Raw genomic sequence first — 17,334 nt, 5'->3', positions numbered from 1 at the left:
GTCAGTTCATGCAAATCTTTACAGATTTTTCTGTAGTCCACCTGTTCACCATTTCTTTGTACCACAACTTGTTCAGCCATTCCCCAATTGATGTGCATCCCCTCAATTTCCAATTCTTTGCCACCACGAAAAGAGCTGCTATAAATATTTTTGTACATGTGGGTCCTTTTCCCTTTTTTATGATCTCTTTGGGGTACAGACCTAGTGGTAGTATTGCTGGATCAAAGGGTATGCACAGTTTAGTTCCAAATTGTTCTCCAGAATGGTTGCATCAGTTCACAACTCCACCAACAATGCATTAGGTCCAGTTTTCCCACATCTCTAACATTTATCATTTTCCTGTTTTGTCATGTTATTCAGTCTGATAGGTGTGATGTGGTACCTCAGAGTTGTTTTGATTTGCATTTCTCTAATCAATAGTGATTTAGAGCATTTTTTTCATATGACTACAGATAGCTTTAATTTCTTCATCTGAAAACTGCCTGTTCATAACCTTTGACCATTTACCAATTGGGGAATGACTTGTATTCTTATAGATTTAACTCAGTTCTGTTTTTAAAATGAGGCCATTATCAGAGACACTGGCTGTAAAAATTGTTTCCCAACTTTCTACTTCCCTTGGCTTTGTGCAAAATTTTTTAAATTTAATGTAATCAAAATTATCTATTTTGCATTTCATAATGTTCTATCTCTTGTTTAGTAATAAATTCTTCCCTTCTCCATAAATCTGACAGGAAAATTATTCCATGCTCTCCTAATTTGCTTATAGTTTTACCCTTTATGTCTAAGTCATGTACCCATTTTGATCTTATCTTGGTATACAGTGTAAGATGTTGGTCTATACTCAGTTTCTGCCATACTATTTGCCAGTTTTCCCAGCAGTTTTTATGAAATAGTGAGTTCTTATCCCAGAAGCTGGAATCTTTGGGTTTATCAAACAGTAGATTACTATAGTCCTTGACTACTGTGTCTTGTGTACCTAACCTATTCCACTGATCCACCACTCTATTTTTTAGCCAGTACCAAGTAGTTTTGATGATTGATTGCTGCTTTGTGATACAGGTTTAGATCTGGTATGGCTAGGCCACCTTTTGGGTGATATTTCTGATGAGACCATCTAAAGGGTTCAGGTCTTATACACTAAAGGATGTTTTAGTTTCTCGTGCTTGTATTGATTAAGCAGTTTGTCTTTGACTCTTTTGCATTCAGAGTGGTAACTTTTCCGTTTTGCATTTGTGAACTAGGGATTGCTACAGTGAAGTTGAAGAATCCCCCAGTGAACAGCTTAAGTCTGGAATTACTAACAGAATTTGCAATAAGCTGGGAGAAACTGGAAAATGATAAAAGTTGCAAAGGTGTCATCTTAACATCCGTATGTATTGTATTTAATTTCGATTTACCATTGCTTTCATTTTCCCTCAGGCTCTGTGTTTTTTAGGTAACATGCAAATCTATCATTTGTTCAATTCAAAAGCCAAAATTTTCCACATAGGAAAACAAGGGGATTACTGTCATGATAATAATGAAATCCAGGAGAATAGGTTATTCTGTTGAGGATTCTGGAGGTTAGTGAGAAGAGTCAGTCTGGCATTCTTTTGTGGGCCTGTTAGCCATTGGAGGACAGCCAAAAATACAAGAGATGAGTCAAGTTTAATAGGATGAGAGTCATAATTTTGGAATGATCCATTGTATCAGAAGTTTTAGAGTGGTAGAGTAAATGAGAGGAGGAAAGTATTATTGGAATTTAACCTCAAGAGCTCCTGAAAATACTTCTGGTGGTTCTTCAGATGGTAAATGGCACTGCCCCTCAAGTAGAATACAACCTCCTTGTGGTTGGGGATTTGGCTCACTTTTGTCTTGGAATCCCAGTGCTAGCACAGATAGGTGGTTAGTAAATTCTTACTGATTCGTTTTCCTGGGCATGATAACTTGTAGCAAAGATGTGTGGGAAAAATTTTAAACAAACCATCAGTAAAGCACAAGATACCAGGCAAATCTGTTTATTCATTTAGCATGCACTCTATGTAAGTATATGTGTGTACATATATATGCACATATATATGTATACACACACACACATATATATACATATATATATACATACGCATATATATAATTATTGTATTAGATTCATTGTAGGGAGGTAGAAAGGAAGTAGCAGATGAATAACTTGTCCTCGATGAACTCACAGTCTAATAGGGAAGACTGGCAAAATGAACAGAAGAAAAGACAAATGTGAAAATACTTAAGAACATATGCAAGGTTTCTTCTTTGTGAAGCAATTGATAATGAAAAATCTAGGGAAGGAGAGTTAAAGAGAGAAATGATCCTACTCCCTGACACTCTGGTAGGACTCACCCAGAGACACAACCCTTAGGGGTGATGATAACCTCCCTGAACTCATTTCTCAGTGTTTTAACATACTCCTACTCAATTATGTCTTCTCCTTCCCAGTGATCCTCTGTCCAAACCCCTTCTCAAATCCCGCACTGACCACTCACTTATTCCTATATCCTCAACCCCACCCTCACCAGTTTCCCACTCTAAAGCTATCTACCCCTTCCACTGTGCTCTTTGGAATGCCTGCACCATAGGTAACAAACATTTTCATCTTAAACTTTTTGTTTTCTTATTTCTTCTGTCGTCTTGTTCTTACTAAGACTAGGTTCCCTTCTGATGACACAGCTTCTCTGGCCACCCTTTCCAGCACCAGTGTGTACTTTCACTTATGCCCCCGACTGGAAAGAAACTTTTCTCAATCCCCTGTAATGCTAGTGCCTTCCCTCTGTGATTATCACCAGTTTATCCTGTATAAATCTTGTTTGTACATAGTTTGCATGTTGTTTTCTTCATTAGACTGTAGGATCCTTAAGAACAGGGACTCTGGGCTTGTGTGTGTGTGTGTGTGTGTGTGTGTGTGTGTGTGTGTGTGTGTTTTACTTTATATCCCCCACACAGTGACTGGCCCATAATAGGTGCTTAATAAATGCTTGTTGACTGACCGACAGACTGTGCTCTTCCCTCTAGGTTTTCATGATGTTACTCTCTCCTGGTTCTCCTCCTATCCCTCTGGTTGCTCCTTCTCAGTCTCCTTTGTTGGATCTTCATCCAGGTTATAGGTTTCCATGGCTAACCATAGATTTCCCCCGAAGCTCTGTCCTGGGCCACCTTCTCTCCTCCCTTCTATAGTGCTTCATTGGTGATCTCATCTCTATGCAGATGATGCACAGATCTGTTTATCCAGCCCTGATCTCCTGACCTCCAGTCATTCATCTCTAACTATTGGACATCTCCAGCTGAATGTCCTGTAGACATCTTAAACTCAGTGTCCAAAACTGAGCTCATTACCTCTCCCCCGCCGCCCCCCCCCCCCCGCCCCGGCCAAGCCTTCTTCTCTCTTAACTTCCTTGTTACTGTCCACCATCCTCCTGGTCCTTCAAGTTTGCAACCTGCAAGTTATTCTCAACTCTTCACTCTCACCGCCCCCATCCAATCATTTAGTAAGCCCTGAAATCTCTATCTGAAATCTCTTCTATCTGCCCTGTCTTCTATTCTGACCCTGCCACCATGGTGCAGGCCCTCATCACCTCACCCTTAAACTACAGTAGCTTTCTGGTTCCTCTCTCTGCCTCAGATCTTTCCCCACTCCAGTCCCTCCACCACTCAGCTATCACACTGATCCTCCTGAAGCTCAGATCTGTCCCCATCACCCCTCCTATTCAGTGAATTCCAGTGGTTCCCTGTTACCTCCAGGATCAAACATGAAATAATCTTCTGTTTGGTTCTTAAAGCCCTTCCTGTCTTTCCAGCCTTCTTTCCTCTTACTCCCCATCCTGTACTCTGCAATCCAGTGACACTGGCCTCCTTGTAGTTCCTCCAACTAGATAATCCATCTCCTGACTCTGCATTTCACTGACTATCCCCCATTCCTGGAGCGCTTTCCCTCCTCATTTCCACCTCCTGGCTTCTTCAAGGCTCAACTAAGCTCCCACCTTCCATGAGAAGCTTTTCCCAGTTCTACCTAATCTTACTGCCTTCCCTCTGAGAGTATCTCCATTGTGTCCTGTATATATCTCATTTGTATACAGTTGTTTGTACGTTGTCTCCATCATTGAGTAGAGAGCTCCCTGAGAGCAAGGACTGTTTGTTTTTTGCCTTTCTTTGTATCCTTTGTACTTTGTCCAGTGTGTGGTACATAATAGGTGCTTAAAATAACTTGCTGACTAACAGTTGTCAGGTCACTTCAGCTTGAGAGTCTTCTACTAAGCTTTGCAGACCGAGGGATTCTATTTGACCAGTTCATCTACAAGGCATGAGGCTGGAGAACTTTCTCACATCACCCAACTCACAGGAGTGATTAATAAAACAACAGGCCAGTTTCCTTGATGGTGCTGAAGACACCAGATGTCATCACAGTCATCACACTCTGTTGCAAGAATATCCATTCAGAAAGCCAATAAAAGACTTCTCTGTTAGCCTGTGGATGTGGAGGATTGGGGGACCTTAGCACATAGAGCTGAGAGTAGAATGGAGGTGTCTTGTGGACAATCCCATCAGAAACATCCCAAGCACTCTTATTCCTTGGCTGTCTTTTGTTCCAACATCCACGCAAGCCACCACTATTTTCTTATGGCATTACCTCATGATGAACACATTACACACAATTAATTAGATTTCGGGTATTCCTTGACTCTCAGGAGGTTTCAGAAAAATCCCTAATAGGCCAGCAATACAACATGGCCAAATGTGGACTTTAATAATTAGGTCTCTATAGAAGACACAAGACTATAGTCTTTATACTGACAGCTCTCTCATGAAAAGTAGTGAAAAGAGCAGTAGAACTGCTTTTGAAAGCCAAGTCTTTCCTATACTGTAGTTGTGTGCATGACTACACTTACCTCTGTTAATTTTGTTTTATCACATTGGTTGTTACCAGCTGATCGTTGTGTCATTTGACATGTCAGCTATCGCTCTTAGCTTTGTGTAATAACCTTTAAAGAAGTAGTTTTACAGTTCTCTGATAGTTAACCTAGAATTAATATCAGTTTATTTTATTTGTTATTCTCAAATCCATTTGTTATTATACTTACTTTTGAATTGTTCAGAGATAAATTCACTAAAGTATATAATAGTGAATTTAAGAAGTTTTGATAGAAAAGGATCTACAACGCCTGAAGCTTTGGCTGCATGCCAACAATTGAAATCTCTCGTTGAAAAGAGAAGACTTGAAGCAGAGAAAAGGGAGGAAGACATGATAGTTGACTTCAAAGACTTAAAGAACTGTCTTGTCAAAGAAAGATTAGACTTCCTTTCTGATTACAAGTAACATGTTGGACTAGGGCAGATTGGCAGTAGTAACAAGGGGTCAGATGTTGCTTTAACATAAGCAACTTTCTAACTCTTCTCAGCAATACAAGGATCTAAGACAATTCCAAAAAATTCGTAATGGAAAATGCTGTCAACATCCAGAGAAAGAACCACGGAGTCTGAATGCAGATCGAAGCATACTATTTTCTCTGTCTTTTTTTCCTTTTTTCTCATGGTTTTTCCCTTTGGTTCTCATTCTTCTTTACAACATGACTGTTGTGGAAATATGTTTAATATGATTGTACAAGTACAGCCTATTATCAGACTGCACACCATCTTGGGGAAGGGGAAGTGGAGGGAGTAAAAGGGAAAACATTTGCCCATGTCCAATCTTCTACCCCACCTTACTCCCATACTCTTGCTGTTCCTTGGAGATCACTGACAGAAGTTAAACAATCACATCTTAAGTATGTTTTTTATCATCACATCAGTTAATTTATACTGATGCCCTCTGCCTATGCATATCCCTTTTAATTGTCACAACTGTACCTTTCTCAAGATTGACAAATATATAACATATGAAACAATATAATCCTATATAAGGAGGTAAACAATTTGCTCTTATTGAATGATGAGGTTTTTTTTCTCCTTGTTTACCTTTTTGTTTCTCTCTTGAGTTTGAAGATCAAATTTTCCATTGACTCCGGCCTTCTCATCAGGAAGGTCTGGAATTCCCTTATTTCATTGAATGTCCATCTCTTTGCCTGAAAAATTATGCTCAATGTGTATGGGGTTTTTTTTCTTCAGTAACTTGGGACATTTGAACATTACCATGGAGCAACTAATTTTATTCTGGTCTAGGAAATGTGAAATCATTTTTTAAATTTAATTTTATTTATTTAGTATTTTATTTTTCCCCAGTTACATGTAGAAGCAATTCTCAACATTTGTTTTTAAAACTTTGAATTCCAAAATCCTTCCCTTCCCACCTCACCCCCAATTGAGAAGGCAAACAGTTCGATATAAGTTATACATGTGTAGTATGCAAAACGTATCCCTAATAGTCATATTGTGAAAGAAAACAGACAAAAAAAAACTCAAAATAAAGTTTAAAAAAGTATGCTTCAGTCTGTATTCAGACACCATCAGTTCTTTCAATGGGGATAGATAGCATTTTTCATCATAAGTCCTTCAGAATTGTCTTGGGTCATCGTATTGCTGAGAATAGCTAAGTCATTCACAGCTGATAATCATACAATATTGCTGTTATTTCACACACCATACATTTCATTTTGCATCAGCCCACGCGGGTCTTTCCAGGTTTTTCTGAGAGCATTCTGCTTGTCATTTCTTATAGTACAATAGTATTCCATAATAATTACATACCACAACTTGTTAAGCCATTCCCCAGTTGATGGGTATCCTTTCAATTTCTAATTCTTTGCCCCAGAAATGAACTGCTATAAATATTTTTGTACATAAAGGTCCTTTTTATTTTTTATCTTTTTTGGGATACAGACCTAGTAGTGGTATTGCTAGGTCAAAGAGTATGCATGGCTTTATAGCCTTTTGGGCATAGTTGAAATCATTTTTAAAAGATAGGTAAAAGCACATAGATATGCTTACCTCTTAACCATGTTTATTCCATCCTTTACAGCTTAAGAATTAATCTCCAAATCGGAAAAAGCTAGAAAAACATGGAAATGATAAACTGAGTCTAATGGAGGCTTTTACCAAAAAACTCATTTTACTTGTTTTAATTCTGAATGAAAATGAATTATAATTGGTTAAATACATTTAAAAAGACAGAATTTACTTGCTTACTTGAAATAAAAAAATAACAATTATCACCTGTGTATGTTTGAAAAAAAATAAAGATATTGCATAGAGCACTGGCCCTGGAGTCAGGAGGGCCTGAGTTCAAATCCAACCTCAGGCACGTATTAGCTATGTGACCTGGGCAAATTAGTTAACCTCAGGTGCCTCCAAAAGGAAAAAAATAAGGTCTTTAAAGAATGAATGGTTCTTGGTAAAGATTGAGTGTTCAAGATATTAGAGCCAATCTGTTGTAAAGCCTCCCTAATTCTATTCTACTATATCTCTTCACTCCGTCTCCTCCTTCCAAGACTTACACAGCTTCGAGGCTTTTATCATCTGTCCCCTGTATTATTGAAATAGCCTCTTAATTGGTTTCCTTGCCTCTCAGTCTCTCCTTTTCCTGATCCTTCCTCCACATTTTTGCCATTGGATATTCCTAAAGCACAGATCTGATCAAGTCAGTCTTTTGCTCGGTAAACTCTTGTTATCTCTGAAATCAAAGGCAAATTCCTTTGTTTGGTATTTAAAGCCACTGGGTTCAGCCTGGGTCTAACATAAGTTTCTAGGATTATTGCACTTTATGCCCCCTTCACATACTCCGTGGTCCATCCCAAGTCCATTCTCAGTGCCTTTGCATTGACTGTCCCCTCATGCCTAGAATACCCTCTCTCTTTGCCTCTGCTGCCCCTTAGAATTCCTAGCTTCCTTCCAAGTTTGGCTCAAGCACTGACTTCTCTCCCCCAAATGATATAATTTTGTGTATGTTTTGGGTATACTTGCATATACATGTTATCTTCCCTCACAGACTGAGAATAGGGAGGGTTTCATTTTTGTCATATCCCCAGTGCCTTGCACATAGTAGGTGCTTAATAAATGCACGTTAATTGATTGGTCGTTTTTTATTACTTCAGAGCAACCCCAGAGTCTTCTCTGCTGGCCTGGATATTACTGAAATGTGTGGAAAGAATGAAGCACACTACGCTGAGTATTGGAGAGCAGTACAAGAGCTGTGGCTGAAGCTGTATGAGTCCAACATGGTGGTGGTAGCAGCGATCAATGCAAGTTGCCTTTTTGTCTGATTTCAAAGGAAACTGGCTTGTAAATTGCTTTTTATTTTTTGAAGCATCCAGGTAGAAAACGAGGGCCGCTAGGTGGCGCCATGGTGCGTAGCACGCTGGGCCTGGAGTCGGGAAGACTCCTCTTCTGGCTTAAAATCTGTCCTCAGTCAGATGCTTACTAGCTGCTCTGTGACCCTGGGCAAGTCACTTCACCCTGTTTGCCTCAGTTTCCTCATCTGTAAAATGAGTCGGAGAAGGGAATGGCACCCCAAACTTGGGGTCACAGAGAGTCACATATGACCAAAACAATGAAACAACAGCAGCAGAAGCTAGAGACGGAAGAAGCTCAGGTTGGCTGCTTGGACTTAGGCTTTGGAGATGAACATCGTGTTCTTGCTGTTCTGGCTGCGCACTTTAGTTAGAGTTCAGGCAGCTCCTGCGTGGTTCCATTGAGAGCTCAGGGATTACAGAATTTAGATCTAGAAGGAACTTTAGTGATTGTCTGGCAGCTCTAACCCATCCCCCTCATTTTAAAGTTCAGGAAACTGAGGCCCAGAGACAGAGAGAGAAGTTTCCAAACTCATAGCCTATGTCCTGTCACTCAAACCATAGAATCCTGCCGCTGCATCATGGCTGCCTCTAATGTAGGACCATTTAAACCAGTTACAAATGGCTCTAAAACACTGACATTTTATAAATTCTATAAATGCTTCCTTCCTAATGAGAAATCAGTTGACCCACAGAAACATTCCTAGGATTTTCCACACCCTCTTATCTGTCATTAAAACCTTGGGAAGCTAAGAAAGAACAAAACTACTATGTCTTACTGGTTTTTTATCCTTTTCTACTTCAAGTGGCAGCAGTCTTCCAGCACTGAATCTGCTGATTTGTGCATTGACTCTGAGAGTCTACTGGATGGGATAACAAGACTGCCTAAAATCAGCATTTGCTTTGGTTTCTAGGGATCCAGCCCTGCTGGAGGCTGCCTAATGGCCTTAGCTTCTGACTACCGAGTCATGGCCGACAATCCCAAGTATACCATCGGTCTGAATGAAACGCAGCTGGGCATTGTGGCGCCCTTCTGGTAAGGCTGACCCCATCATAACCCTTTTCCGGCAGGCTTTTTTCTTCTGCCCTTCTGGGTATATCACCTTGAAAAGGAAGCTTTTGCTTTCCTTTTTTTGGAGTCAGTCTGTCACCTCATTGTCAGAACTAGATCCTTGTATTTTTAAAAGTGCTGATAGTCTATGCCAGGGGTGGGGAACCTACAGCCTCGAGACCACATGTGGCCCTCTAGGTCCTCAAGTGTAGCCCTTTCACTGAATCCAAACTTCACAGAACAAATTCCCTTAGTGAAAGGATTTGGTCTGTAAAACTTGGATGCAGTCCAAAGGCCGCACCTGAGGACCTAGATAGCCACATGTGGCCTCGAGGCTACAGGTTCCCTACCCCTGGTCTATGCTCATTCCTTCTACACAAGCTTTAACTGAGGGTTTTGTGTGTGTGTGTGTGTGTGTGTGTGGTTAATTCTAGGTTTAAAGATACCCTTATAAACACCATTGGGAACAGAGCTGCAGAGAGTGCCCTTCAGCGGGGGTTGCTCTTCTCTCCTGCTGATGCCCTCAAAATAGGCTTTGTGGATCAGATAGTGCCAGAAGACAAGGTGCAGAGCACAGCTCTCAGTGTGGCGTCTGAGTGGCTGACAGTTCCAGGTGAGAAGATGCCTCTGCTTGGACTAAATTAAAAGAGGGGATTGGTTATGGAGGCAGAGAGCCCTTTGGACTGTTTCTTCTGGTGAATTTGGGTTTTTTCCCTCCTTTTGTTAAAAACTACCTATCACAAAGGAGAAAACTTTGTTGGTAAAGAGAAAGGTGTTGGATTATACTGCTGTATTTGAAGCTTTGAGTTGTTTTGTCCCAGAAAAACACATTAAAGGAAACAAGATTATGAGGGAAGTTCCACAGAAACAGCTAATTGGAAGTGGGGGGAAACCAAAAGCACTGAACTGACATGGGCAAGGAAGGAATCAGACTGAGGTGTGAGGGATTGGGAAAGGGAGTCTAGACTTCCCAGAAAAGATCCAACTTGAAATACAGAGTGTGGCAGCAGAAGTCAGGATCATGCCTGGGGTAGGGAGGTCATCAGGGTCACCTAGGGAAGAGGGCTTCCTTTTACAACTGGAGGGAAACAGGAGCTAAGCCAGTTATCTAATAGTGTTGGGAAATGGGATAGGACTTTATGATGTCATTTGGCTAGGTCTTAACCTTATTACAAAATAAAGTTGATTAAAGCATCATAAGTTAGGATACATTTGTAGGAATGCATTTCTGTGAATCCAGGTTGTGATTTAAGTGGTTTGACTCTTAGTGACCTAGAAATTAATAACGTGTTAACCCTGTTTTTAGCCCATGCTCGGCAGCTTACCAAAACCATGATGAGAAAACCTACTGCCCTTCGGCTGTTGAAACAACGAGAAGCAGATATTCAGAACTTTGTGAGCTTTATATCCAAAGACTCCATCCAGAAGTCTCTGCATATGTATTTAAAGATGCTTAAACAACGGAAAGAGTAAAGGTTCAGGCTCCTGACACAGGACGTGTAGCTGGGGACACTGAAGCAAAGCCATGTGCAAACCCTATAGGCCTTTCTTTGGGTAGCTGTAGGTTTTTAGATCAAAATATCTTTCAAGATAAAATTAAATTTAATTATTTGTTCTTAGTTTGTTGATCTTTCAGAAGATCTGTCCCCTTTATCCTGATATCCCAAAGGTATCCTTCCTCTCTTCCCATCAGTGCTTTTTGTCCTCTCACCCTCACCCCACCCCACCCCACATACACCTAGAAGGTGCTTGGGTAGGTTCTGAAGAAACTTGGCTGATGATGTGGAAAGGAAGTCTTGTGTTCCTGAGCAGCACTTTACCTGGGAATCATGAGTAGTGGGCTTACTGGAAATAAAACTCCCTTGCTAAGGGCCCTCCTTTGCTCAAAGTCGAGAATTGTGAATAAAAGTCCTAAGATTTTTTTTTGCTCCCCAGCCTCAGGGCTGCCTGGTTGCTAGTGGTGAGAGAAGCAGTTCCCCAGGTAACCAGTGAGCTGCAAGGAGCACTTCCCTATTCCCCCTGTATATACTCAGGGTGGAAGCATGTTTTCTTTACCAATAAGACTTTTCAAATAAAGAACTTTTCAGGATTGTTGTTTGTTCATTTATCATTGGAATGGGGAAGAGAAAAAGGGATGATGAAACCTTCACAATACTCATTTCTTGCAAGATTATAAATGCTTCTCTTAACTCATTCTCAAAGAGCTTCACTGTCCAAAGCCCATTTTCTCCTGGAACAGTCAGTTACGTATTCTTCATAATTATTTCCAAATCCTACTCATGTGGGTGCCAAAGGTTGACATGTCAGGAGCAAAATCCAAACTTTCAGATAGGCGTCTGTTAATTGTGTAGAAAGTTCCTTCCTCACTCTAGATATTTTTAGGCTAAATCATGAGGCATGAGTTTGTCATTCTAATCCTTTGGGTGCCATAATGAGGTTCCTGAATGGAACATAATTTTGGAGGTGTAGAAAGGAAGGAGCCAAACCTGTGTGAACACTTCCTCCACCAGCTATGCAGGGAAAGGGCCTTGGGACTCTCAGAGATAAAATGACTTGCCCATGACTACACGTTCACTGTGTACTACTGGAGGACCCGAGTCTTCCAGACTCTTGGAGATGTAGTACTCAACTTATTTGTGAAGTTCTTCAGAACAGGTATGTTTTTAGGAAAGTTGAATGAAATCATAAATGGAAAAGGACTATAAACATGCAAGGCACAATTGTTTGGGAGTGAGCCCCTTAACTTCTGGACCTCAGTTTCTTTATCTGTCCGATAGAAAGAATGGTCCCTCTGCTACATAACTCACATGGCTTTTACAGCTAGTGAAACCATGGATATGAAAAGCAGCAAAGCACAAAATGTAAGCTTTGTTATTTAAAAACCAACCTAGGAGTGACTGAGTGGTGGAGATGTAGGATCTTGGGCCTCTCCTGGCTCAGTGGAAAGCCAAATGTTTAGTATCTATGAGTAGCATTTTGTGGACAGTACACCAGTTAAAAGTGACATCTTCCTGTTTTTCAAATAGACAGGTGGTCAGAAAGTTGTTTTCTCCAAAGTGGGTTTTTACTGGACATTGAGAATAAAGACTCTTAGCAGGTAAAGTAAAGAAGAGCTAGGTGCTGTCCTGGCCTACAAAATGCTGACCAAAATGTGTTAACTAGTAGCCCTGAGCCCAACATGCAAAAAAGAGCAGGTGGCAGCAGCCTATTCTCCAGCTCCTTCTGGAGAGTAAAGTGAAGGATGTGAAGAGGCATTGCAGAAAACGGGCTCAGGGAATAGAAAACTAGGAAATGAATTCATTCCATCCAAAATCAGAGTTGTTGACCTTGCGCCAAGACTGTATCTGGACTTTCCCATTCTAATTATCTTGTCCATGGCTTTTGCTGGTTGTCAACATCCATAGAAAACCCCTGAAGAAGCTTAGACTGAATTCCGCATCTGTTAGGCTGAGTGAGTTCCCAGCAGAACGCATTTGGTGGTGTCAGGGAAAGGAAAAGGGATTGGACTGTCGTTGGAGCTGGCAACATGTGCTTCAAGGCCGCTAGAACTGTTTCAGGACTCAGGGATTGAACCAGTTTAAAGTGTTGGGTCCTGAAAATCTCCAGTCTTGAAAAAGGAAAACATCTGTGGCACCTGATGACTCTTCCTCCTTGAGAGTCCAGGAATGCTGTCCCACCTTGGTGTCCTGTGAGGCTGTCTGTTGCATGTGACAAAAGAGGCTGAAGACTAGCATCCTGGACAGTCCTTAGAGAGCATCAGTGGGTTTTCAGAGTCACTTCTACAGGGAAATGGTCACTAATGGCTAAGGCCTGGAAGGAGGGAAGAAGAGAGAGGCTATTCTTTGAACTTCAGCTTTTTTTTTTTTTTAACCCTTTCAAACCTCAGTTACCACTTGGATGGTTTTCCAGGCAGGGCTAAACAAGGTTGAGTGACTTGCCTTTAGTCCTTCCCAAAGCCCTCCAGCCAAGAGATGACAAGATGAGTGTTCTCTTTACACCAGAGGGAATGTACCCTTTGGGAGAGACGCTGACCACACTCTATCCAGAGAGTAGTTGGTTTGATTTTTTTCCCTTAGTACTCGAAACGATTATTGATTAATGAAAATGACCTTAATCCATCTATACCCCTGCCTGATCTTCCTGGTGGTGAACGTTTGCAATATGAATGCTGAAACTGTGGTTTAGGGAAGGGCATAGGTCTCAATTTTGGCCAGGTCAGGAGATGAGTCTGTGGCCAGGAAACAGAATTTTTCAGCACATAATGACCCGACAGGCTTTTTGGATTCTGCTCTGAATATATGCACTTACTTTCTAAATATTGTTTCCTAGAAGTCAGAGCCACAGGGAATGGGCAAAACTGCAGAGGAGGGCTTGGAGTTAGGAGGGAATTCATGTGTGTGCCATCATCCCCCCACCACCAAGCCTTGCACATAAGTGGTTTGTAGTCAAGGGCAGGCAGTAGAGAAACTACCTTCAAAGGTTATGCTGAAACGGAAGCATGATGGACTAGTTGGCCACTTCAGGTCTCCACCAACTCCATAAATGCTAATGGAATCTGGCCAGATACAAGATGGGAAGGTTTTGAGGAAAGATCTTTGGATGGCCCAAGTCCACAAACACTGGACAAAACTACCTCTGATGATATGAAAACATTTCTAGGACCCTCCTTTTAAAAGTGAGTAGCAGTAGAAAAACAGATTTCTTTCCTGCACTTACTGCAGTCTGATCCAGGCTGAAGGACTTCTGAAAGTTGTTCACTGTAGCTGAGTTGGGTGCGATGCATTTTCTCAGCCGAGAGCCACAGACCACAATCCTGTACACAGATGGGACAGTGATGACCATCCCCCTCCCCAAGGGCCCACCTCTCCCTTGGGACCCAGAGAGAACACTAAGGCAGGAAGGGACCCTTCCCCAGGCACTGCCTGCCTGCCCGTCTCCCACCTTCTTCCAGTGGACTGGCACCTTTTACCTGTCATAAGCACAGTCAGAATTCCCCACAGTGGTGTCAGTATCATCAGGTATAAGCCACTTAAAAATCTCGCTAGTTCGAAGCCTGATATTGGCCCAGTCGTGCTGTTTGACATAGTTACAGTCTGCATTGAAGTCACCTAGGAAAAGGATGTCCTGCAAAAAGCAATCAGCAATAATAAAGAGGGCGTGTGGGTGGCCCTGGCCCTGTTTCAAGATAGAAACATTTCCCAGGACTCCTTACTTCCTCCTCACCTCCCTCATTCTTTGACCCCTCTTCATCAGCTCTCTTATGAGGAAGTAGTAGGGAGGACAAAGATGAGGGGGAGTGAAGAGTTAGGTAAGTAGGTAAGAATGGGGAAGGCGGTTGGGGAGAGGTTGGGGGTCAGTGTGAATGGGTAGATGGATGAAGATGTCAGTCTTACATCAGTCCCCCACTTGTCAATCACATGCAAGTAGACATCATACAGAGCATCAATCTCTGCCACGGCATTGTGTGGGGCCGAATGCAGAGGCACTAGGACAAATTCCTTCACAGCTGTAGGGACAGTACAGAGAAGACAGAAGTTAATCCAGAGTGCTGAAGCAGGCTAGAGTGTGGGTGGTCAACGTGTGTCAGACTGGCCTCACCTGTGTTTGGAGATGAAAACTTGACAATGAAGGGTTCTCTGCTGAACACATCTTCAGGGTCAGGGTAACAGTAGCTATCCAACACAGAAAGCGTCTCTGTCCTGGGGGAAGTGAAGTAGGGGAATCTCAGTGATCAGGGTAGTTCTCTTACTCCTCCTCCCCCTCCTCTCTCATTCCTCCAGTCTTTTTACACCTTACTTCCCTTGACCCCCACCACATACTCTGAAATCCCATGACACTGGTCTCTTGTCTGTTCCTTAAACTAGACACCCCTTTTCCAGACTCCTGACATTTTCCTTGGCTGATTCCCATGCCTGGAATACTCTCCATCCTCATATCCACCGCCTGGCTTCTCTGGCTTCCTTCAAGTCTCAGCTAAAATTCCATCATCCATAAGAAGCCTTTCCTAATTTCCCTTAAATGTTTGTGCCTTTTCTCTGAGATTATCTCCAATTTATCCTGTATATCTCTTTTTTACATAGTTGTTTATCATGTCATCTCCCCCATTAGGGCCCCAGAGATGAGGGACTGCCTTTTGCCTTTCTTGGTATCTTCAGTGCCTAGCAATGCCCATAGGCATCTTAATAAATGCCTATTGACTGGCTGACAGCATCCTGGCTGAAGCACCTTTTCTGATCCTTAAGTCCCTATCTGAACTTGTCCTCCTGATCCATCCCCGACCCCTGACCAGTCCTTTGGCTTTCCCCTGGGTCTGAGGCCCGGCTGTGGAAGCCTATCCTGCCCCAGTCCATCCCTTAGTGCCCTCGAACCTGTAGACAAACAGATACATCTCTTTGTAGTTGTCACGTCCCAGTGGCTCGCTGGTCACGTAGCTGTAAGTGTACTCTGATATGCTGGGAATAGACAAGTGGGGAGGAGTCACACACCCAGGTGGGAGGCAAAGACTCAGAGGCTCTGGGAGCTCCCCTCGTTCAATGCCCGCCCCCCCCCCCAGCCCAACCTCCAACTGGAACCGAGGGAGTGTGTGCTAACGAGCCCCCTAGGCCTTGGGCAATCACGCACCGCCCCTGCCCCCGCCCCAGGAGTCCCCTTCCCTTGGGCAATCAGGCAACCTTTTCTTGTTCGACCCGAAGCCCCAGCCCCGACCTCCGCCCCCGTGGCACCAAGCACCATTCCGAACCCAGTGACTCATCCCACCCAGGTATAGGGCTGGAGGTAAGGGTTAGGGGGGCATAAAGGCCCTGGCGCCGGCTGCGGCCCAGAGGTGTCTGAGAGACAGACGTGGGGGACTTAGCATCAGTGCTAAGAACTACCCTCTACTGGGGTCGGACTCAGGACCGTGGAGAGCTCGAGTCTCCAGTCTCTAGGAATCTCTCAATCTCGCTGTCTCTGTCTCTTCTCTCTCTTTCTCTCCCCCCCCACCACCTTCGGGTGTGTCCCTGCGTGTCCGTGTCCCCGGGAGGCACCTGTTGATCTCCTCCAGGAGCGCGGATACGGCGCTCAGGTCCGGGTCTCTGACCTCTTGAACCAGGGTCACGTCATACTCCGCCAGGATCTTCGGGGATGGGCAAGGGGGTCACCCAGGAGGGACAGCACAGGTCTTCGATTCCCAGCCCCGCCTCCCAGGGACCCTCAGGCCTCCGAGCCCCGCCCCACCCGCCCCCTCCCTCCACACCTGCGCCCGGGTCCCGCCCCTGCCCTGGCACCTGAGCTATGAAGCTGCCGCAGGCGGGATCTGCCACTTTGTTATCCCCGAAACTGCGGATGTTGAAGGCGCCCACACGGAACCGGGCTGCGCGGGAGCCGGCGGCCGCTGGGGCAGGTGCCTGGGGCCAGAGCAGAAGCAGCAGTGCGGCCAGCAGCGCCCCGGGCAGGCGCATAGTCCGCGCTCTAAGCCGGCTGCGGAATCCAGAGAGGACGCGCGTGAACGCGCTTACCCACTCACGACGACACATTTTTATATCTCTTACCCGTTTGCACTCCTACACCTCTACATGCGTCTACCGTTTACCCTCGCACTCGTGTGTAGGTGGCTCCGTTCCGGTTCCCTTTCCCCACCCAATTTTCCAGCCTCAGAATGAGGAGTCGGACGGAAGGGGGAAGCCGGTGGCTCTCCTCCACCTCGTCCTGACCTCTGTCCCCCGATCCCTGGCCAGTAGATCTCAAGTGAGAGGGGGACAGGACTCACGCCAGTCGGGAACAGGAGCCGCTCTGCATAGGAAGAGGTTGGGATTATGCGTCCAGGAGAACGTCGAAGATCCTGGTTCTGGTTCCTGTCTTCACTGGGCTTCACAAGTCCTAGTCAGTCCAAGTTCCTAGGGTCTGAGGTTTGTTCAGGCACTCAGGTCAGGCTGGGATCGGGGGTGACTCAGATCAGTTCGGGGCCGTGAGCCGTCCTGGGTCCAGCGTCAGAATCGGACAAGGAGACTTCAGTCAGGTGCAGACCGTATTTGAACATCTACTCCCGGGGATATCCCTTTCTCAGCCGGTACA

At 43.9% G+C, this 17,334-nt stretch overlaps 2 protein-coding genes across 2 annotated transcripts in view; one reads left to right on the top strand and one right to left on the bottom strand.

The window, feature by feature from the left end:
* ECI1 (enoyl-CoA delta isomerase 1) overlaps window positions 1-11,373 on the top strand; it is a 31,803-nt gene extending 20,430 nt beyond the window's left edge. Inside the window, exons 3-7 of the mRNA XM_036738849.1 lie at window positions 1,245-1,372; window positions 8,037-8,183; window positions 9,146-9,267; window positions 9,717-9,895; window positions 10,589-11,373. Of these exons, the coding sequence (XP_036594744.1) occupies window positions 1,245-1,372; window positions 8,037-8,183; window positions 9,146-9,267; window positions 9,717-9,895; window positions 10,589-10,755 (743 nt within the window). The 3' untranslated portion in view covers window positions 10,756-11,373. The remainder of the gene's footprint in view (window positions 1-1,244; window positions 1,373-8,036; window positions 8,184-9,145; window positions 9,268-9,716; window positions 9,896-10,588) is intronic.
* A 1,630-nt stretch (window positions 11,374-13,003) lies between these two features.
* On the bottom strand, window positions 13,004-17,058 carry DNASE1L2 (deoxyribonuclease 1 like 2). The gene is made up of 9 exons (XM_036739360.1): window positions 17,030-17,058; window positions 16,548-16,740; window positions 16,308-16,396; window positions 15,651-15,734; window positions 14,881-14,981; window positions 14,676-14,788; window positions 14,252-14,406; window positions 13,999-14,095; window positions 13,004-13,092 (listed from the first exon to the last, which is right to left on the bottom strand). The coding sequence occupies exons 1-9, from the start codon at window positions 17,056-17,058 to the stop codon at window positions 13,039-13,041; spliced, it is 915 nt and encodes a 304-aa protein (XP_036595255.1). The 3' UTR covers window positions 13,004-13,038.
* Window positions 17,059-17,334: the final 276 nt, after the last annotated feature.

This window comes from Trichosurus vulpecula, chromosome 9 (genome assembly GCF_011100635.1).
Source record: "Trichosurus vulpecula isolate mTriVul1 chromosome 9, mTriVul1.pri, whole genome shotgun sequence".
NCBI classification, from domain to species: Eukaryota; Metazoa; Chordata; class Mammalia; order Diprotodontia; family Phalangeridae; genus Trichosurus; species Trichosurus vulpecula.
Note: the sequence above shows the minus strand (reverse complement) of the source record. Positions and strands in the feature narration are given on the sequence as shown.